This window comes from Grosmannia clavigera, assembly GCF_000143105.1.
Source record: "Grosmannia clavigera kw1407 unplaced genomic scaffold GCSC_140, whole genome shotgun sequence".
Taxonomy (NCBI): Eukaryota; Fungi; Ascomycota; class Sordariomycetes; order Ophiostomatales; family Ophiostomataceae; genus Leptographium; species Leptographium clavigerum.
This window is the reverse complement of record NW_014040801.1, coordinates 3,340,250-3,362,198: the sequence shown is the minus strand read 5'-3', so window position 1 is coordinate 3,362,198 and position 21,949 is coordinate 3,340,250. Positions and strand designations below refer to the sequence as shown.

At 55.3% G+C, this 21,949-nt stretch overlaps 6 protein-coding genes across 6 annotated transcripts; 2 read left to right on the top strand and 4 right to left on the bottom strand.

Annotated features, from left to right (window-relative positions):
• Nucleotides 1–89: 89 nt before the first annotated feature.
• CMQ_469 (uncharacterized protein) lies at nucleotides 90–1,345 on the bottom strand (the record flags this gene model as incomplete). Its single annotated transcript, XM_014317548.1, has 2 exons — nucleotides 90–970; nucleotides 1,027–1,345. 2 exons carry the CDS (start codon nucleotides 1,343–1,345, stop codon nucleotides 90–92), a joined length of 1,200 nt encoding a protein of 399 aa, XP_014173023.1.
• Nucleotides 1,346–2,547: 1,202 nt separating this feature from the next.
• On the bottom strand, nucleotides 2,548–5,723 carry CMQ_1456 (cyclic-AMP-dependent protein kinase pathway protein; the record flags this gene model as incomplete). The annotated part of the gene is made up of 6 exons (XM_014318535.1): nucleotides 2,548–2,709; nucleotides 2,775–3,071; nucleotides 3,143–4,610; nucleotides 4,679–4,842; nucleotides 4,923–5,164; nucleotides 5,663–5,723. 6 exons carry the CDS (start codon nucleotides 5,721–5,723, stop codon nucleotides 2,548–2,550), a joined length of 2,394 nt encoding a protein of 797 aa, XP_014174010.1.
• Nucleotides 5,724–8,869: 3,146 nt separating this feature from the next.
• CMQ_615 (bet3 family protein) lies at nucleotides 8,870–9,689 on the bottom strand (the record flags this gene model as incomplete). The annotated part of the gene is made up of 3 exons (XM_014317694.1): nucleotides 8,870–9,181; nucleotides 9,258–9,480; nucleotides 9,655–9,689. 3 exons carry the CDS (start codon nucleotides 9,687–9,689, stop codon nucleotides 8,870–8,872), a joined length of 570 nt encoding a protein of 189 aa, XP_014173169.1.
• A 1,182-nt stretch (nucleotides 9,690–10,871) lies between these two features.
• On the top strand, nucleotides 10,872–15,510 carry CMQ_1755 (uncharacterized protein; the record flags this gene model as incomplete). The annotated part of the gene is made up of 5 exons (XM_014318834.1): nucleotides 10,872–11,009; nucleotides 11,084–11,210; nucleotides 11,281–12,039; nucleotides 14,005–15,032; nucleotides 15,319–15,510. The coding sequence occupies 5 exons, from the start codon at nucleotides 10,872–10,874 to the stop codon at nucleotides 15,508–15,510; spliced, it is 2,244 nt and encodes a 747-aa protein (XP_014174309.1).
• Nucleotides 15,511–18,758: 3,248 nt separating this feature from the next.
• On the top strand, nucleotides 18,759–19,598 carry CMQ_951 (zinc knuckle nucleic acid-binding protein; the record flags this gene model as incomplete). The annotated part of the gene is made up of 3 exons (XM_014318030.1): nucleotides 18,759–18,852; nucleotides 18,932–19,107; nucleotides 19,182–19,598. The coding sequence occupies 3 exons, from the start codon at nucleotides 18,759–18,761 to the stop codon at nucleotides 19,596–19,598; spliced, it is 687 nt and encodes a 228-aa protein (XP_014173505.1).
• A 1,420-nt stretch (nucleotides 19,599–21,018) lies between these two features.
• CMQ_1475 (beta-glucanase) lies at nucleotides 21,019–21,949 on the bottom strand (the record flags this gene model as incomplete). Its single annotated transcript, XM_014318554.1, has 3 exons — nucleotides 21,019–21,097; nucleotides 21,162–21,511; nucleotides 21,614–21,949. The coding sequence occupies 3 exons, from the start codon at nucleotides 21,947–21,949 to the stop codon at nucleotides 21,019–21,021; spliced, it is 765 nt and encodes a 254-aa protein (XP_014174029.1).

Here is a 21,949-nt window from a genome sequence, read left to right as displayed (position 1 = left end):
AGGCCATGTAAGACAGACTCCTCTCTGCTTCGGCCTCTGCCTCTGCATCACTCCCTCCCCCGGTCCCTTTGCGTCTGTCTGGCTGCATGTTAACCAGGAAGTTCGGCATACCCGTCCAGCTCCATGCCGGGGATGCCGTAGTATGGTGGGAAGCGTCGTCCGTCGTAGGGGATCTCGGGCGGCTTCGTTGGCGACGTCGGCGACGGGCCACGCCACTGCCGTTCTGGTCCTACCGATGGCACCCGCGGAACGTCGTGCATGGCCACCGCATCGGGCGTGAACCGGCTGCTGGCGTAGAGACCGTTGAGAATGCTTCCCTGCCGGAGGCTGCTGGTGCGATAGTGACGGGTCACTGCCGCCACTGCGGCGCCTTCGTTTCCGTCATCGCCGCCGTCTTGACTCGTGTCGCCACCACTCGGCCGCCGGCTCTGCAGGCTGCCACCGCGAAAGAGCAGCCCGGACGCCGAGGGGTGGAGGCCGTCCGGCGTATCTCGTGGAGGGGGAGACTCGGCGCGGGGGAGACTGCCGCTGCCGCCGCCACCGTTGTCATTTTCGTCAACGTCATCGTCGTCGCTACCGCTGCGCTTCCGTCGGCGTCGCCAGAGCAGCACCGCTGCAATACCGACCAGCGCGAGAGACACGCCGCCCACGCTGACACCCACAGCCAGCGGAATGGTCGCGACAGGTTTGTGCGTGGTGGCATCGCCCGTCGGCGTGGCTGACGGCGGCAAGGATGGACCTGGAGTGCCAGGTGGCTGGGACAGGGCTGGCAGAGACTGCGACAGAGACGTCGACATGGAGGACGGCGGCGAGACGACTTCGACACTGGTCGCCTCGCTGGGTGTCGTGCTCGTTGTGGCTGCGGACGAGACAGAGCTCGCGTTGCTCGAAACGGCCACAGACCCGGTCGAGGTTGACAGCAGTGCTTGCAAATCACCCGTCATGGGCGGTCCCGATAGGGTGATGTCGCCTGTCTACAGTCAGATCAACCGTTTGGGTCTCACCAAATCCAGTTCGGACACACACCTGTTACGGAGGCAATGCAGCCAGCTGTCGGGCAGCTTGCATTCGCCTTGTCCACGTCAGCTCTGCCCCAGTCTGCGCTGGACTCGGCAGTCGATGGAATATCGGCCCTCGTGTCTGCAAGGACGGCCGATACACTATCGTCACATGCCGTCAGACAGCCAGCGTCCACGGCGACCAGCAAAATACAGATTGCAAGGATGTGTAGGAGCACGACGCCGGCCGCAGAAGTCCATGGGAGGCGAGCATAACCGCTCCAGGACCGCCAAGGGGCCCCGTCTCGTCCGAGAGACTGCGCTTGTGGCTGTGGCCGTGGCCACATGTTTGATTCATATATAAGTAGAGACGCAAGACGTAGGTGAGGCAACTCGGTGGTTATGGCATCTGCTGAGGCCGTGTCTTTGAGAGACGCTTGAGATGCCCGAAAAGTCATCCGTGCAATCTGCCTTGCTTTCCCGTTAGATGAAGGTTGTGGAAGAAACGGATCATCATGACCTGATTGGAAAATGTTGCAGTAGAAAGGGTGATAGGACAGACGTCGGGAAGGTGCAGAGACGCGGAAGGAGCGACCAAGAAAGGGGCCAAGGAAAGAGCACCTTCCGTCCCCAAACGCCTGGCCAGCACGCATATCCTATATCTTGATGGCTGCTCTTCGGAAGTTGAGTACGCACGATGCTTTCGCACCTCTGGCAAGACCTGCTGGCGCTGCACATGCGGATAGAACAATGGTGTAGACTGAAATTAACCAATACTCGATTTGAGCGCCGCAAGCCCTGTCGCCCTGCAACGTACTCCGGTCTTCCCGGCCGAGGAACAATAACACTATGAGAAAATATATAGAGCCTGACGAAGAGGCATGATGGCAAAAAGAAACAAAACCCAGCTGTACTAGATACATACAGTCCTCCCTAGCGCAGATCGCGCAGGGCATGATGACTCCCTCATTTCTGTACCCGATGCGACTCTGCCTCCGGGCAGACTCCTCAGCTTGTTCCAAGGAACAACCGAGATGGCACCAGCCACTCGGCCACAGGAAAAGAATGAGGGAGACCCCGGTTTCGAACTCTTTCAACTTTGATGTTTTGTGATTTTGTGTGTGTTTTTTGTTTTTGCTTTGTTGCAGCTGTAATGACTCCAAAACAAAGTTCTGCAGACAGGCAGGAGCCCTCGTGCACAAAGGAAAAAGACCGAGTATTGTTGAACGACAAGGAAATGAATGGTAGGATGTTTTGGGACGCAGTAGAAAGGAGAATAGAATAGATGTCTCGAAAGACACAGGGGAAAGGGAAGGGTAAAATACGTCAGAAGCATTGTAACATAATAAACCGTGCAAACGCCGTTGCAATAAAATGCTGCCCCATTAAGAATTTAGGAATCCCGACCTTCAAACAGACAAAACAGCAGGACAAGGCGAAAACACACAAACGCACGGCTTGTTTGTGCAAAGGGAATCAGACCAGAACCCCCGGACCTCAAATCAGACGACACGCCGAACATGCATCATATCGCAGCGCAGTCCGAGATCTACTCGGCTCCAATTTCGCCGGGGTTTTCCAGCCCGAACGTTGCAGAGCCAAAGTCGAAACTGTTCGGGTCATCCGCACTGTCGTGGAGGAAGGTGTCGAAGTCAAAGTCGTTTAGCACGTCCGTAGTCGTGAGCGGGTCAGCAAACTCAAGCCCAAAGCCCTGCTTAGTGGTGTTAGCAAACAACGGAGCACAATCATGATGGCAGCAGTGGCACGGTCTCGTACCATTGGCGTGTTTTCCACAGTGAACGCGTTTTGGTTCGGATCAGCGTGGATCTGCTGCGGTGGTGCTACTGCCGCAGATGCAGCTGGAGGGACCGCCTGTCCATTCGCCACGGCCTGGCCAGCGGGCACCGTCACGTTCGGACCAGGTACCTTTCCATTAAACGAAAGTGTCGGGTTGGCCGGCGTGATCGGAGTGGCAGGGGTGGGAGGCTCAGGTTCCACCGACGCTTCAGCCACCGGAGTAGCTGCAGCATTGAGGTTCGTGCCAGACTTCTTTTGTGCGGCCGTCTGAGATTTCTATTTATCAGCTCAGCTATTAAATCGAGGCGCATCAATACGCCAAGGGGAGTCACGTTGTAAGGTCGTACCTTTTTGGCACCCTTGCCGTCCTTCTTTTTCGGGTTGGCCTTGGAGGACTGCTGTGGCGTCGGTGGTGCAGCTGTGCCCGTCTGCGGCGATGCTGTCTGCGTTCGCTGGTTCGTGTTGCCAACAGCGTTAGCAACCGGTCCCGACGGTGGTGGCATGGACCGTTGTTGCGGCGTGCCCTGCACCTGCTGGGCTTGTGGCCCTTGTGGACCGCCCATCTGGCCACCATTCGGTGCCCCGGGCTGCTGTTGCCACTGCATCTGCGGTGTGCCTTGGCCTGCAGCCACAGCCGCCTGTTGTTGTTGCTGTTGTTGTTGCTGCTGTTGCTGCTGCTGCTGTTGTTGCTGTTGCTGGCGCGCCATCAACTGTGTGTTCATCTGGCCGTTGAACTGCATCCCAGGGTGGGATCCCGGTGTCCGCATTCCGTTCATCTGCGGTCCGACGATGCTGTAGCCAGGTGCCATTGTCTGCTCCATGTGTGCTGCCATAAAGTTGACGCTGTTGGGAGAGCCACGAGACTGTGGGTTGTCGGGCAGAGGTGAGCCCATGCCGGCATTGGCCATCTGCTGGTTGCTGCGCTTTATCTGATCAACAGGGTTGGGTGATGCGCCTGGCCGCCCACCCTGAGGCGAAGCACCCTGGAATGGCTGGCTAGCATTTGGCGCCCCCGGCCCTCCGAGGACTCCCGGCACGCCAGGGCCCCCGGCCACCACAGGCACCCCGGGAGCTCCTGGTGGCCCTTGGGCGCCCGGAGGCACCTGCACGCCCGGCACACCCGCCGCGCCAGGCGTGCCGTCTCCACGACCCATCCCGCCCATAACGTCTTGCTCCTGTCGCGCCATCATGAGCCGCTTCTTGTTCTGCTGCTCGAGAAGCATGAGCTGCATCTGGTAGTCCTGAAGAGCATGGTTGCTGCCGCCACCGGCCTGGGCAGCACCGGGTCCAGCGCGCATGCCTTGGCCTCCCATTTCACCAGCATTGTAATAAGCGTTGATTGTGGCACCATCCGGACCTGGCGGGGCCATGGGAGAGCCTTGGCCCTGCGGACCGGTCACGTTTGGGGGCATTGGTTTATTGGGCAGCTGAGCGTTGTGGTGCTGTTGCAAGTTTTGTGAGTATGCCTGGATTGTCTTAGCTTGGGAGGCCGGGGACTGGTTGGGGAAAGCCTGCAACTGCTCGGCGTTTAAAGAAGCTGGGTTGATGCCGTTTGCGAGGAGCATGTTCTGCAACTGAAGAGTCATAGGACCAGATCCTACCTGTTGGCCAGGCATGCCTTGAGCAACTCTACCATTGTGCATCAGAGCAGCTTGGTTAGGATTGAAGGGCACGTCAATGCGGGGTCTCTTTGACGGGGAGGGTGCATTTTCGGCGGAACCAGGAGACGAAGGCCGCGGCCGGTTGCCATCCATGTCTGATGGGTTTTGCTGCATCTGGACCTGCTTCGCCTGGAGCATGTTCATCGCTTGCGGTCTTTATTGTGAAATAGTAGAGTCAATACATGAATTCGTAGTCAGTCCAGGCACGCTCGGAAAACCCACATGTTCTGGCTGTTGGCCATAGCCGTACGCGGAAGGTTGTTCCCTGGTTTCATGCCAAGCATCGCCCCATTTTGCATGCTCCGCATCATATACTGCTGCTGAAATTCGGGGCGAATCTGGCGAAGCATGTCCTGTTGATGCGCTTGTCGAAGACGTGATTGTGCCTGCACACAAGACGCCCGGTTAGCTAAAGAACTACGCCCAGGATATGAAGAACGCCCAAGAAAGTGGAGGGACAACAAACCTGAATGTGCTGAATGTACTGTCCAATACCAGGATGCGAAGCCTTGCCCTTCTGGGCATTGAACATTTCCCAGAAAAGGCAGAACCAGTCATACAGAAAGCAACTGTCAGATGGCATCACCGTGATTGGTGCCGGGAGGTCCTCGGGACGCTTGGACTCGATGCCGTCCTTCGTATCCGTGTCCATAGCATCGTCGTTGATGCCGTTGCCAACAACGATTCCGTTTTCGTCCCTTCGAGACCCTGGACCAGGCTTTTGAATATTGTTCGGGTGTGTCAGAATGGCTCTTGCGCAGTCGAACATCTCATAGCGAATAAAGTATTCGTAAATGTACGTATTCAAGATGACACGGTTGTTGATGTCATTCATGGGAAGCTGCTGCTGCTGCTGGTGTTGTTGCTGTTGCTGCTGCTGCTGCTGTTGCTGTTGCTGTTGCTGTTGCTGTTGCTGCTGCTGCTGCTGTTGCTGTTGCTGTTGCTGTTGTTGCTGCTGCTGCTGCTGGTGTTGTTGCTGCTGTTGCTGTTGTTGCTGCTGCTGCTGATGTTGCTGCTGATGTTGCTGCTGATGTTGCTGCTGTTGTTGCTGAAGCTGCTGTTGTTGCTGCTGCTGGAGTTGCTGCTGCTGGATGTGCTGTTGTTGCATTTGCTGTTGCTGGAGCTGCTGCTGCTGAAGCTGCTGCTGCTGCTGCTGGGGTGCACGGCCCACAGACCCAGGAGGCGCTCCAACGTTGTTCATCATACTCATCGGGACGCCGACAGCACCACCCATGGCGTTCATGTTGGCCATGTTGACGTTGTTCATTGTGCTGATGTGGTCTGCACGGGCGGTGGGGCTGTGCTTTACTTGAGTCTTTAAAATAAGTAAACCCAACGGGAACCTGCTCAGCCAAATGAAGGGTTAGTAAACGGGATGTGCAGGTGCAATAGAGAGGTCTTCTCACTTGGGAAGCAATTCTAAATAAGCAGAACGATTCCTTCGCCGACTAGACAGCTAAGCGGGGGTATAGAGGGAAAAAGAGGTCGCGTCGGCCCGATCTGGCAGTGTATGATGTGACTTGCAGTAGTATGTTTTAGGGATATTCGTGACGTAAATGAGCGGTGCTGGGTGGCCGGTAGAAGAATGAGACGACTGTGGAAAGTCGATTGGTATCGAAATAAGTCGGCGACGATGGAGCGCCGAGCGCAAAAACAATGGCAACCGAAGCGTCGACAAGACGGTGGAGCAAGACAGAAGGGGGGTCGAGAGTGTTTCGTCTGGATTTCCAATGCTGGGAGGCAAACAGACGGATTTGAGGGTGGTCGGATTGTGGTGGCGACAGCAAATCTGCGTTGTCCCCTATCCCTTATTTTTGCGATGGCCTAGAAAAAGGCGTCTTTCCGCAGGCAGTACGAAAGCGCTGCGACGGCGTGGACGCGGGTTGCAAGATGCAGTACGCGGAGAGCTGGCTGCAGATTGCACGGACTGCCTCTGGACGAGAACCTAGGTTGTGGCCGTCACGCCTTTGCCTCCTGCTTGGGTTGGAGCCACACCCACAACTCGATCTCTAAACCGATCGGTTGACTGCGAAAGAGATCGCGCGGACGCGGGTGGACACATCAAAAGGGAGGCTGTCAATGGGGGTAGATGAGAGACAGCAGACAGCCTGGGGGGGGAGAGAGACACAGGCGGTTGGAACAAAAAAAATGTAAAGGGGAGAGGAGAGAAAAAGACCGGGAAATACAAGAAGCAAAAAGAGAAACGTCAAGATGTGGGAAGGGAATTTGGGAGGGAACGGGGTTGAGAGGCTTTCGGAGAGAGCGTTTGGGAAAGAGAACAGCGGACAGGCCCTGCGAAGGGAACCAGGACCACAGCAGCGTCGCACTCTGTTGTTAGCTGGCGTTGGTAAAGAGTGGTGGACGCGGACAACACTGGGGGGCTAATGTGCGAAAAGGGTGTCTTGCGCGCAGATGTGGGAATGGGCTGGCAGCGAGCAAAAGCGTAATTCTGGTACTGGTGCCTTAGGTGTTAAGCAACGAGGCACCGAATCAGACTAGCGGATCAGCCTACTGCTGCATTCGTGCCTGAGGCCACGATATCACCAAAGGTGTCTCGGAGAGAGCGACAATTATTAGGGGGGCTAGTGATGGGAACGCAATTTTGAGTATGCAGGAGAGGAGCCTCACTTGGATTTATATACCCGTGGGCAATCTGTCGGGTCATGGCTATCTTGGGATGGTGGTGCCAGCAGATTTCCAAACTGCCGTCTGGGCGCAAACTCGGAGCAGTCAACTGGATTCATTTGCCCAAAAGCAAACACGTCTGAAAAAGTTTGCCTCGCCACGCACATTAACAAATTGGCTAAAAATGGCACGGCAAACACCACCAGTACACCGGCTCGTTTGGTTCCACGCCTGATAGCAACCTGACAGAGCAAACCGAAAAAAGCGATGGCATGTGGACAGACAAGGCCGTCTAATCACGGAAGCAAGCAGCAGTCCACCGAGTCAGCAAACAAAACCCCAGAGGCAAAGCCTGACCAGACAGTAAAGACAAGGCAATGGGTGAGTTACACGAGCTGTGCGATTACGTACAAACTGGCGCCATATCATGACATGCACAGGGTGGGTGAGTATTGTCGTGCTATCTCAGCAACAAACAAGAAGGCAAACGAAAGCATTGGCGTCATGTCTACGGAGTACGGCCGAAGCAAAGGCCGCAGGTTCGCTTCTTTTTTGTGGACTGGTGGTAATGGGCGGGGTGTGGTAACATTTGAACGCTCGAGGCGCGATTTGGCATTTGACGACAAGCTATGTATCATTCGGAGCTCTGATTCCCACGACGGGGGAAGCAGAGCAAAATGATCGGCCACTGCCGAAAGAGCTTGCAGGTCTTCGCTTGTTCCGGTCTAGCCTACCCGGCCCCTAACTGCCGGGGACAGTTAGTGGGCATTTTTTTCAGATAGCCACGCCTCGACAGCTCCTCGATTGAAGCCTTTCTCTCTGCAGAATACAAATGTCTCGCGGGAAAAAGAAAGTGTGAAGGGACGCCAAGCACAAGCAGACTAGACGTACACGACAAAGAAACAATAGTGTAGAGTAAAAATAAGGGCGGAAGGGAAAATTGCAAGGGAGCAAGCATTATTGTTTGGATAATCACGCAGCGCCGAGACTTGGCCTCAAAGGTAAATAACGGGACCCCGGAATTTCCATCTATTAAACCTCCTGAAATTAGGCCCTATCGATTAGCATGACCAAGGGTCCGCCTTATTGTTTCTATATTTGATCCATATACTATCCTGGCATTTCTCTACTACATAGTATCTTACATACGTCCCGTACGAACTACGTACTATTTTATCTCGTGTGATATGGGGCGTACGAGCAAATTTCTAGGTTTAGTCCCAGCTATCTCATGCATGGCATTACAAGCTACTCCCCCCCGCAGTGACAGATATCATTTGATTTGCCAGCAAGGGCCACATACGAATACCCCATCCAGAAGATCCTAGTTGCGTCTCACCCTTGCGAGAACATGACGCTTCAATCAGAAACAGTTGAGACGTGCCTATATGGGCTCTTTACGAGGCGTGAGACAACTGATGCAAATCACGGATGGGCATGCTGCGTCTTTAACGGCATTGCGGAGCAGAAGCATGTCCATTCATGTCGACCAACCCCCTGGTTTCGGTTCAATTATGGGTGTTTTTCTGGTATTTGCTTTCACAACACTGGACAACAATCGACCAGATGGTCTATCAGTGGTCGTAAGAAGCACCATTCGGCTGGAGTTCACGTCCACGCCAGTAGGGCTGAATTCAGCTCGGCTCCAATAATCCAGTTGTCCACGTCCGGAGCTCAGATAACTCCTTGCGCGGATCTCCACCAGCATCCTTTGAGCTGATGCCGCAGTGCTCGCCCTTTACACGTGGTTACTCAGACCTCTTTCTCTCACGCTCTTCCCTCTCTTCGTCAGTCATCTTCTTGTGGAAGTTCGTCATCGATGTACCGGATCAGCGATATCCTCATCTCAGTCGTGTCGTTGCCCCGGAGCACATCGCTGATAAAGTGTGCCTCTACCTGCACTTGTACCATCTCAAGTGCGCCTCGCAAGACACCACATAGAATGTTGGAAAACCACAGCTCGTCCTGGGCACGGCCATCGTCCGGCAGCTCGACAAAGTCTGCCAGTGGGTTTTCATCGAAGACAAGAGAGAATTGTTTGCCGTCGCTGGTCCAGTTGGTGACGGTGGGAGTCACGTTGAGAAATATTTTGAAGCCAACCTTGAGGTGTTAGCGAGAGAGTATGTAGGCAGTAGGAACATGGACAAAATGAGGTGATTGTAGGGGCAAAAGACACCTTGGAAATCATATCGGCAGTTTCGCGAAAATTGGAACACCTCTTCATGGTGATAGACTTGGCAAGGTAATCCTCTATTAAGCGAAGGCCGATGTTGTATCCCATCTTGTCGAGCTGCTTGTTTACCTCGACGTAGTCCCCATCAAAGTCTTTGCACAGCTGTGCAACGATGGTGCCGTACGTCAGGGTGACCAGCTCGGCATTAACCTTGTCTATCCGGGTTCTAGGTAGGTTCGAGAGAGGTTAGGAGGGGAGGCGAACGGATTGAGCGGTGGAGCTGTGGCGGAGCGTCTGCATACTTCCATATTCTGTGACTCGGTCAGCTTCCCTATGCAATCAAAGGACGTGCTATCAAACGGCAGTGAGGGGGGAGAGAGGATAGAGATTGAGTGCGTACTCTTCGCCCAAACGGGCAGCTTTGGAAGCGGACATCTCCTTTGCCGCGCTAGAAGCAATTCGTGCTTCCTTCTATCGCCGACCGATTTACTCCTATGTTCTCAAGGAGAATCAAGAAGAAGCGCGGGAAGGTCGATTTTGCCGCAGACAGGGTGGCTGATGATGAAAGGTATAGCAGCCCGGAACTGCCCCAATCGTCGGCGGTGTGACCCAGAACGTTCTGATTAGTCATATACGTATCATGTGCTTCACGTGACGCTCTTATTTATCGTATAGAGCTCTGATTGGCCAGTACACGTCTTTTCAATAGTGAATTCATGAAGACGATGGATGACCTTGAAATGTCACTTGACAAGATTAGTTTAATTTCGCTGATGCCAAATACTGGCAATGCCGAGTTGACTACAGTCTGCGTGATTTGTTCATGTAGTTAGTTTCACCGACTCAGCATTGTACTTAGCTTAGAGAACTTGCTTCCATAGCGTTGTAACCAAAACACGACCACATAAATTGTAGTTTGTTTCAGTAGATAGAAGCTACTGAGGATGTTGATCGCCTTCGGAGACTGGGCAAAAAGGCTTTACCATATCATAATAGGACTTTTACAGTCTACCAAGCTGATAAATGCTTCCGGGATTTATTATATTTTACCGAATTTATAAGAATGTTGAAAGTTGAGAAGCTGGACATGATAAGTATCCCACAAAATATTATAGCTTTACTGAAAATAAAAGTATAGACTTTGGACCGACCTGGCCAGACGTATAAAAACATCATAAAACTTGAAGTTGTATTGCCAGTGTTCCTGTAAGCCTATGTCTACCAGAATCGGCAGAAACTAGCAATTGCAAGGTCTACGTAAACGGAGGGAAACACTGTAGCGTGAAATGCCAAAAGAACTTGGAAATAGGCATGAACTATAACCTGAATATCTAACAGACAAACGTATTATTGCGTTGCTATTGCGTTGCTAGAATTCATCCGTTGTCAACGCTTTTCTTGCAGATCTTGCTTGGAGGCTGTCAACGGTCGGGATGGAAAAATTTATGCGGAGACGGATAAACTTGTGGAGACATCAAAAAACAACAAGCAAACCCGCTTCTGTCGCGACGAGCTCTCGACAATCGGCTCTGCTGCGTGCTTCTGTCGACTGGCCGCATCTCCGTCAGCAGAAACCGAATCAACACGCCCTCCCTCCGTATATCAAAGTGCACCACAATGTCGGCCGAGAAGAGACGAGCATCCAACACGGATCCCAGCAAGCAGCTGGTGAAGCGACCGAATCTTGGAGGAAGTGGCGGCAGCGGAGGATCGAGCAAGGCGGGAGGCTCAGGCAGCAATGCGCTGATTCAGGTGGTATGCTAGTCTACTCTATGCGTGCCGACGCAGCAAAGCGACATGTGGCGGCCAATGCTGACGGCAGGGCGCAGGAACCACGAACGAGCGGCCTCCAGGCGCCGGTGATGCAGCTGAGCGGCCATGCAGACGAGGTGTTCTGCGCCAAGTTTGATCCGGCGGGTCATCTGATTGCGTCTGGGTCGATGGACCGGTCGATCTGTGCGTTGTGTGATCCCCTACGTGCCATTGTGCATCGTTGTTCGGAAGCTGCATCTGCTGACTCATCCAGTGCTCTGGCGGACGTACGGCGACTGCGAGAACTACGGGGCGCTGACGGGCCACCGCGGCGCAGTTCTGGACCTGCAGTGGTCACGCGACTCGGACGTGTTGTTCTCGGCATCGGCCGACACGCAGCTGGCCAGCTGGGACCTGACGTCGGGGCAGCGGATCCGACGGTACGTGGGCCACGAGGAGATTGTCAACACGCTGGACATCAGCCGGCGCGGCGAAGAGCTGCTCTACAGCGGCTCCGATGACGGCTCGCTCGGCATCTGGGACCCGCGCAGCAAGAACGCGGCCGACTACATCCAGACAGACTTTCCGGTCACGGCGGTGGCGGTGGCCGAGGCCGGCCACGAGCTCTACAGCGGCGGCATCGACAACGACATCCACGTGTGGGACGTGCGCAAGAAGGCGGTCGTCTACACGCTGCACGGCCACCAGGACACGGTTACGGGCCTGCGCGTGTCGCCCGACAGCCAGTCGCTGCTCTCGTTCGCCATGGATGCGACGGCGCGCACCTGGGACATCCGGCCATTTGCCCCGACCGAGCGCCACATCCGCACGTTTGACGGCGCCCAGACCGGCCTGGACAAGAACCTGGTGCACGCCAGTTGGGACCCCAGCAGTCGCCGCATTGCCGCTGGCTCCGGCGATGGCACCGTCGTCGTTTGGTCCAGCGACAACGGCAAGCTGCTCTACAAGCTGCCCGGGCACAAGGGCTCCGTCAACTCGGCCGAGTTTTCGCCGGCTGAGGACCAACCGATCAGTGCGTCCTCCCTCGCTCCCAGCCTTGCTTCTCCCTGCTAACGTCCTTCCAGTCCTCTCCGCATCCTCTGACAGGACGCTGCTACTTGGCGAGCTCAAATAAAGAGGCCATTCTCCAGTGCACGAACAGAAATGACGTGCACAGATTCGCAGAGCCCCCCTTGTCCCTCCCTCACGCGCCGGGAGATGCGCGTTGTGCCCCTCTGCAAGACTAGACGAGGGAGGGTCATAGGCCATGCGTGTCCGCCGACGTGCTGAACAAGGCTCGTGATCGCCCGGCTGGCTGCTCGTTCACGTGTCCTGCTTGCACTCAATGGCGGGCATCCGGGCTCCGACAATGGCCGACGAACAGGACGGACTGCTCCGCGAGGTGCCATCTGGGTGGACCCCTTTTTTATGCGCTGGGATGCCGGGGGCAACTGCGAGGCGCCCGGCTGAGACGAGCCTTTTCTGATTGTGGCGGATGGCGAGTCTGTCTACAAATCTTCCATAGCAGCAGCTTACAAGTAATGGCTCCAGCGCATGACGGCGGATGGCGCAATTCCAATGGATATGAATAAGGATAAGGATAGATGAGCGGTGCTGTAGCAGCAAGAATGGGCATGTTTGCAATTGACGTGCACATGCACTTTTGCTTGGCTGGTTTTGTTTTTTACGGATCTTTGCTGCCTCGACTGTAGGAAAGAGACCTTCTCGCCGCAGCAGGCGGATAACGGAGATGGTCCGAGCTCGCAGCACCGAGCTGTGGCTTATTCGCCAGCCAGATTGGACGGAACTCGTGTCGCTGCGCCAGGTACTCCGTATATTACTGAAACAAGGACCCCTGGCAACCCCTGCATCTCTACCAAGACTGCACAAAACTACACGACCCGGCCGTCTCGTTGCTATCATCAGGGCCCCTTTTGCCTATTATGCGACACTTCGGCCGCGTTACAGAAGGGCCCTATCGTCCCCCCTCTTGCCCCGTATTAAGAGATAGCCTCTTCGCTAGCACCAAAAAGAACATGGCTGCCACAGATGCCGGCGCAAAAGAGGGCGCCAAAGGTCCCTGTCGCCTCCGAATGCAAGACATGCTGTATTTCGAGATACGAGCAATAAGCATGTACAGACACGATGTACGCAGCCCTGCGCGACCGCTTTCTACGCAGCCTACGCGGTATGCAACCCCAAGCCTGTTCCATGCAAGCTCTGGTTTGAAGAAGGGCAAGGATAGGATGCATATAATTCGTAGAGGCACTCCGTAATTGTATTTCTTGCGCTCAGGACTCGCGAACCATGATAGCTCTCCGTTGTGACCCTTCGCAGCCGTAGCAAGCGGATCCTGTCGTACAGCTCGATTGCCACCCGCCAGAGCTCCTCCACAATCTATCCCCCTGTCGACAGTCGTCAGACGGATGGCGTTCAGGCCCTGTTTCTATTGACTGGAGGGGCCTGTTCATGTGCTGCTGGTTTTGTACCATTGGGCACCCAGATTTCTCTGCCGCTCTGCCATTTCTTTTTTTCTCTTCCTTGATCTTTCTCATCCCGCTGGCCGAAATCCCATACACGCTTTTTGTATTCTTTTTTCCCTTCTTTTTTTTCCCTTCTTCCTTTTCCCTTCGTTACGTGCTCAGACCGGTTCTGCGAGCCCTTTTTTTTCTTTACAACCTTTACCACTCTTTTTCTTCATTTCTGCTCCTGCTGCCGTCTTTTCGATATCTTCGACAGGGTCGTTCTCAAGAGTTGCATTTTCATTTACACAACACACACATCTCCTTTGTTTTTTCCTATCCCCCCTCTTTCAACCCCACCGACGGCTAGACGACGGTACAGCAGCATCCTCATCCGGGTCCCATCCGAACGCAGACAGCTATATTCGACGGCCCAGGTTGGCTTACGTAAACTTCAGTTGACAGGCGGCCAACACATTTACAACAATTTTACGAAGCATGAGCTGCTAGGACGACGAGACATCACACACTACCAGCCCCCGAGGAGGAGAATCTTGACGCCATGAACATCTTCCGCAACGCTCGCCTGAACCTTCGTCGCCAGGGCCAGGCCGACACGGCCGACCTGGAGCAGCAGCAAACCCGCGAGGCCCAGGAAATGCGCGAGCCGCAGGCACGGTCCTCGCCCATTAGCAGTGTGCTGCGCCGGGTCGGGCTGGCAGGCCGTGCACCCCAGCCGACGAGCAGTCCGTATGACGGCAGCGCCGGCGAGACCGTGTCGCCCAAGACGCCGCAGTTCCAGGAAGACGTAGATTCCAACAGCCCGCCCTCGCGGCTTAGTCAGCCGCCATCATATGACGATGCGAGCCGCCAGGACCCTCTAGCAATGCCGGCCGCGGCAGCGCAGCGCATGCGCAGCTCGAGTGCGGGCAGCACGACGTCGGGCGGCAGCGGTCGTCGGCAGCGGCGACGGTTCGACGGCGCTGACCCGGCCGAGATGCGTTTGGCAGACATGGCCGCGGACGGACGGCGGCGAAGGCACCGGCGCAGCCTGCTGCAAGACCAGCAGCAGCAGCAGCAGCCAAAGAAGTTCCTCTTCTGCTTCCCGTACGTGCAGTCGCATCAGATGCGAGCGCAGATCTGCCGCTGCTCCGTGTCGGGACTGCTGTTGCTCCTGCTGCTGGTGATGTACCTGTCGCTGATGCTGACACACAATATCCACAACAACGAGTTTTCCGTGCTGCTGCTCCTCGTCTCGCTCGCCGTCATCGTCCTCTTCTGCCACAGCCTCGTCCGCATCATCATTATGGTCGTGCATCCGCCAACGCCCGAAGAGGACGAGCGCTTCCGCCAGCGCCGCGCGCGTGCTGCCGGCAGTACTGCCATGAGTGGCCCCGGCTACGGCGCCTTTCCCCCTGGAACCGACCTATTCACGCCCGGCGGCTATGCCGTTCCGCGCCAGCCGATCCGTGTCGTGCTGGCCCGCGACGAGGAGGCCGCCGGCGTCGAGAGCGTCGCTGCAAAGGCACAGCCACCGGCCTACGGGTTGTGGCGGGAGACTGTGGTAGGTTGAGCCTGTTGGTCTTAAAGGTTCCTTTTTTTGGTTTCGGTACTGACAAGTCCAGCGTGTCGACCCCAACCGGATCTACTGGCAGCGCAACAACGAGGCGCCACCACGGACAGCTGGCGGTGAGAGCAACGGCAGCAGTCGCAGTCGCAGAAGCAGCAGAAGCAGCAGGAGCATCCGAAGCAGCAGAAGTGTCGGTAGCAATGATGGCAACGGCAGCAGCCACGGCGAGCAGGTCAACAGTAGCCGCACCAGGAGCACCAGGAGCACCAGCAGCACCGAGGTCGAAGCCAGCCTTGAGCACAGGCGTGGGGGCAGCGGTGACGGGGTTGTCCGCCCACCATCGTATGCGTCCGAGGATGGTGTGAGCTACGTGGTAGAGGCTCAGCCACGGTCGATAGCACCAACGACGGATGTGCCAACCCTGACGCACCCAGCCGAAGAGGGCCGCGTGGGCCAGCCGGCACAATGGTGATGCAGAAAAAAGGCACGGTGGAACGGATGAGAGGGCTGGATTCTCTGTATTATGATTATCGGATGCGTATTCGTGTCTGTTTGCTTTGTGCCGGGAAAGCGTGTGATTAACACGATGAGGCGTTTGGGGCGACGTATTGTGCTGGGTTGCATTCAGAAGATACGTGAACAGTAACCACAGCTGTCCGTGTGTCCGTGTATTATGCGAGTACTTTGTACTGAAGAAGTTGCGCTGCTCGTATCAATGCTGTCCTGTGAGCCGTCGTCGATTGCCGGATGTGGCGTCTAGCCACACCTCGAGGTGGCGAATCGCGCCCGTTGCGACGTAATATTACATAGCAATGGGTGACTCGGCCTAGCCCTATATTCTCTTGCGCCGAGGATAAAAATGGTTCTTACTGCGTTGGGATGTGCCCGCCAACATACTACCGAAAACGGGCAAATGGCATGCATCTTTGGCAGGTCTGTGATTTGTCAGCAGGAGCTGTGGCCCAGATCCGTCGCTGACCGGCACATCAGGACCGTCAATGTTGTGTGCAGCTTTCCGCTCGTCCCGTGCTGCTCATAACGGCAGCAGACGCGATGACGGACTATCCCTAGCAAACGTGGTGCGCTGACTTGGGCCTGGTGTCCTGTGTTGGCCCATCCGAAGCGAGATATTCTGGCCTGAGACGACAGCCGGGATGCTTCGCTGCCGAGCCCGCAAGGTGAGAGAGAGCAGCAACATGCAGTGATCCTGGCGGAAGAAGCGCGGGAAAAAGAGACCCCTGCCAAACTGGACCGAAGCCATCCGCTTGAGACCTAACCCAAAACTTCATTAGGGGATGCCATGCCCGAGTGCGTATCCGCCTGAACCGACCCACTGGGAAAGGACGGCGCTAGCTTGGGCGCAAGCTGGTTTCCCTCTCCTTCTGACTCTGTCTCTGGCCTTGAGGCGAAACCCTAATATATTGCACGATAGCAAAGCTGCCGTGGTGCTCGTCCCACTTGCCACTTGCCAGAGCTTACGAGTACGTGAGATCTCTTACGGAACAGGACCGTTCTTGCGCTGGCGCCTGTGTACTCGTAGTGGACGCGCTGCGTGTTACAGAGGCGCAGGGCATACAGATCAGCATATACAGCTCGTACGAGTGCAGGACGCACTGAACACAGGGGACCAGACCTTCAAGACGCCGTTAGACCGCACCTGCTGTTGTCGCGCGACAAGAGGGAAAGCACATCCCCTCCCCCTCACACCTTCCTCGACCGGTTGAGATAGTGTGGGCGCCAATCCCACAGAAACAGAGAAACGGGAAATAAAACGCCAGAAAATAAAACTAAGCAAAATAGCACCATCATGAGAAATAAAACGGCTGGTGACTTGTCGTGTACTTTGCCCTTTGCCCAATGTCTTGTATATTCTCTCTCTGGGCGGAGATCTGCGAGTCCCACACAAGTCCATCGCAGAAAATTTGCTTCTCTGCGCGCCAATACTCCGCACGACCACCTCTCGCGCGCCTTTCTTTGCCTTTTTTCTTTTTTCTTTTTACGACGACGCTAAAATGAACGTTCGGTTTAGCTGTTGGCCGCCACAATCGCCTCCCCAGGCAGGAGGTAATCCCATGTCGCCTCCTTCCTCTTTGCTTAGTTTTTCCCTTAAAATTTAATTTTATATTTTATATCTTCCCCTCTTTCTTCCCTCCCTCTTCCTCTTCCCTCTTCTCCTCTCACGATCCACACCACTTTGTCTTGTTTTGATCATCACCATCCAAATTCTCCTATCCGGGTTGTTGTAGGTGTTGCTGTCGGAAGAAGTTGCGAAGGTTGTTGTCGAAGTCGAACGGTTTGAAGCTTTGGAAGGGTTTTGAAAAGAAGATTTTTTTGTTCTCACGGTCAGTTCTCTCTTGTCGTTGCCACTTCTCCTCGTTGCGCCGCTCTCAGTGCTCCCCTTCCCCTTCGCTCTTTACCATCCGTCTTCGCGCACTCTGCTTTCCCTCCTCTTCTTGCGTCGCCTCTGGTATTCTCGGCTGCCGCGGAAGTTTTCCGGACCGAATTGCGGGAACTTGAAAGACGCCTTTTTCTCCGCGCATCAGTGTCTACACCCCCTCAGTCGCCCTATCACGGCCTTCAGTATTGCGTTGCGCCAGTCTGCGATTGGCATGACAGAGAAATACGCATACTGCGCCTGCGCATGACCCGCAAGCCGGAATATGACTGCGCCCACTCATCTCGGGACAACATGCCACCCTCATGGATGCACCAGCATGCAGCATAAGTAACGACTGCGACGATGACTGCGACGACACAAGAAGTACCGGAGACGATGATGCAACCTCGCTTTGTGCCACGGCTTCAGCATTATGAGCCCCCGGTCTCAAATATAGCCATTTCGCCGGGTTATCGTAATGAGCCAGCCAACCACTGCGCAACCCGCTGTTTCATTCACTTGCTCTCCCAAGCAACCAAATCGGCATTGTCCTTGTGCTGCGCGAAACATCGCCTCTCTTTTCGCCACCGGGCTGTCGCCGCTACAAATTCGCCGGTTACTTTTCGCTTCTGTGTCTATTCTTCCGTGGCTGGCGTCCCGGCCATTGGGCTATCTGAGCAACCGATCGCCTTGATATGTTATTGTCTTTTGCTCCTCGCCGATCACGCGTACTTCCCGGACTTCCTTTGCCTTCGGTTGGGATGGAGTTCCCAACACAGCCTGAATAAACACCTTCGAGCCCTGATGCGCTGCACTGGCCTTGGACAACAAAATTGAGAGTCAGCTGAAAGAAGTGTTATAAAGTGCATGGTTGCACAAGCCTCATGCATCCTGCATCATGCAGGTCCTTCTAGGCCGGCCATGTGCGACGGTTGCGCCCGGGAAAGCTGGGCTCACCACAAAGTCATACACGTCGCAATGACCAAATACTCCGCCCGAAGACCGTCGTTGTGCAAGGCTCGGCTGCAATTGCATCAGTTTGTAACGCGGGCATTCCTTCTGATGCGACTATGCACCGCCAGCGAAGCTAATTTTGGGATCGGAAACCTCGTCCAGTGTTTCGAGAATTTTCTTCTCGGATTTGCCTCGGCCATATTCGGATTTCTGCCCATAACATCCAGCCGTTCCTGCATTTCGTTTCTTATTCTCAGCCCCCGATATCACACATACTTCATCAGCCCTGCGTGACATGAGCCATGAGACGGCAGCTGCACAAAAAAAAACAGGATTATGAGGGACACGCACTAACATATCCCAGAAAACAACACATTCCTCCTCACACCATGTCTTCTCTTTCGCGTCGTGCATGCTACAAGTGCGGCAACGTCGGCCACTACGCCGAGGTTTGCTCGTCAGCCGAGCGTCTTTGCTACAACTGTAAGCATTGCTGCCACTACTTCTGTGCACAACAACCTGCCTCGCCAGAAGCAGAAACTAACCTCAATTGTCGCTTTAGGCAAGCAGCCCGGCCACGAGTCCAACGGCTGTCCCCTGCCTCGCACCACCGATGCTAAGCAGTGCTATCACTGCCAGGGTCTCGGCCACGTTCAGGCAGACTGCCCGACGCTTCGCCTCTCTGGCGCCGCCACTGGCGGTCGCTGCTACAGTTGTGGCCAGCAGGGCCACCTGGCTGTAAGTTGTTCCGTTCCTTTGGCACAAGGCCATCCGTCAATCGTCCCTGTGCTGCCAAGTTGACCCTTGCTCAGCGTGCTTGCCCGACACCCAATGCTGCCGGTCTCGGCCGCGGCGTTGCCCTGCCTCCCCGTGGTGGCTTTGCCGGCTACGGCCGTGGCGGCTTCGCCGTCGGTGGTCCTCGCCCGGCTACCTGCTACAAGTGCGGTGGCCCGAACCACTTCGCTCGTGACTGCCAGGCTCAGGCCATGAAGTGCTACGCTTGCGGCAAGCTTGGCCACATTTCGCGCGAGTGCACCGCCCCCAACGGCGGTCCCTTGAACACTGCCGGCAAGACCTGCTACCAGTGCGGCGAGGCTGGTCACATCTCGCGTGACTGCCCTCAGAAGAACACGAACGGCGAAGTCAGTGCCGAGATTCCGATCCCGATCCCGGAGGCTGCTGCCGTTGCTGTTCCGGCCGTCGTCCCCTCCATCGCTCCGGTTGCCTAGGCGGTGACCGCCAATCGCCAGCTGAAGCAGCTGGGCTGGCCACGAATCGTACCTGCTGCGTGCTCTCTTCCAAGAGCATGAGCGGCCACCGACCTGCCGGCGGCAACATTTGCTTTTTTGCGTTGCTTACCACATTTGCATCCTCCCACTTCCACTCCAAGCATCTCACCTACTCTTACTTCCTTTATTCGTCTTTTTATTAGGCATGCCTGCATGTCCGGACGTTTCTCTATCGTCGTTTTCGCTTGGTCTCTTTTAACCAAGTCTCCCGTCTCCAGCCATGGACACAGTTATCATGATCTTGCGTTTTCACGGCGTCATTGGTTTCGCGCTCTTCTCTCTTTGATTTTCTGGAACAAGATGGAAATAAACGAGGGAGAAAACGAGGGAAGGGGGCTCACTGATTCTTGACGGACGTCTCCAAAGAAAATATCGAAAAAGCTTCTCCTGCCAAGACGGATTCTAGTGTTCGCGCTGTTCAAATGGGGTTGATAGGAACTTTTTATTTGTGCCGGTTCTTCTCTTGAGGCTGGAAAGGAGCCCCAACTACCCTTCTTGGAACAAGGAATTTCGGAATATACCCCGGGAGACGATTTACGACATCATGGGTTACTTTTGTATTGCTGAGGACTGAGAACTGGACTGAGGATTCGGATTTGTCTCTTCCCTTTGATACCGGCTACCGGTTGCTGAAGCATAATCTCCTGTCTTGGGAAACCATCTTCTCTGTCGAGGGGTAGTGCTGATAGGAATTAAAGCTTGCTGATGTCTCTTAACACATGGGTTTGGCTGTTACCTGCCACCGTTGTTCGTCGTTGAAAGGGCCTCGGCTGCTTGCAATGTCCCGTCTTCGGCGTTGATGAGCTGGTGGTACTTTGGGCTTGTGACAATAAGAAATGTGGGGGAGGCCAACAGAAAGCCAGGGAATGCGAATCTCCCCGTTTGTGTTCGGTTGTTGGGCGCAGATGCGGAGATCGTCACATGTTGGTTAATCCACACTGTGCTCGTAGATAACTTACTTCACGTGACTTTAAAGTAACACGAAACGACACTACTTGACTGAAGAACGTACAATTTTGGAACACAACGAAGCAAGCTGGCAAGTATTTGAACGAATGTGGTATCATAGAGCTTAGTCAAAAAATGCTTGAAGCGAGTGTTAAAGAGAAGAAGAAGTCGAACTGCGAGCCTAGTCGACGGGCCGAGTTGCGCTTGTACATGATGGTTATCTGAGTCGATATTTTCCATGCGAACGCCGATCTTGAAGATAGATGGCCCATATGTGCAAAAATCAGGGGTTATAGAATATGAACAAAAGAACTGAAGAACAGAAAGTGGGTAAAAGGTGGCTGAACAGTGTGAAGAGAATTGAAGTCTAAGAAGTGGTCATGAACGTTGAGCGGCGTAGGTCCAGGCGAGACTAGCTCGAGTAGACGGCGACGTATGCGACTTCCATCATACTGTCGTAACCGTCCAGGGTGTTGGAGTCAGGGTTGCCACTAGAAAGAATACTGTTAGCCGGCTGCACAGAGTATAAGTAATGAGAAAAAAGGAAGAACATACGCCATCGTGCCACCGACAGCAACGTTCAGCAGAATGTAGAACGGGCTGTGGGCCAGGGTGCTCCAGGTGGCCTGGTCGCCGATGGTAGTGCCGTTGATGGAGAAGAAGTCGACGCCGTCGAGCGACCAGGTGATGGACTCGGTCTGCCAGTTGTTGGAGGTGCGGTCCCAGTCGAGGCGCCAGGTGTGGAAGTTGCTGCCGGACGGGATGGATGTGTAGCCCTGGCGACCGGTTGGCTCCTCGCAGTGGTTCTCGCAGTGGGCGGTGCCGTAGCCGGTGAGCTTGCCGTTGACCTGCTCGAGGATGTCGAGCTCGCCGCAGAGCGGCCAGCTGGTGCCCTCGCGCATAGACTGGCCGAGCATCCAGAAGGCGGGCCAGATACCCTGCATGGTGCTGCTGGTGCTGTTGCTGGTTCTGTTGCTGCCGGTGCCCATGCGGATGCTGGCCTCAACGCGGGTGTTCTTGCCCGGCACCGGCGTGTAGGAGTCGACCGACTCGATGCGCGCCGATGTCCAGCCCGACGAGGTCGAGCTGTTGCGCCGTGGGATCAGCTGCAGCGTGCCACCGCCGCTGATCTGCAAGTTTTCGTTGGATTCTGTGTACGTCTCCAGCTCGTTGTTCAGGCCCAGGTCGCCGGTGATGACGTTCCAGTGGGTGACGTTGGGCGAGTCGCCCGCGTTGCCCCAGAAGTCGTCGTGCCACACGGTCGAAAGACCGTTGTACGACGGCAGCGAGAACGCGGCGGTCAGGGCCGGCAGGAGAGAGACGATGAGAGCGGATGAGAACAT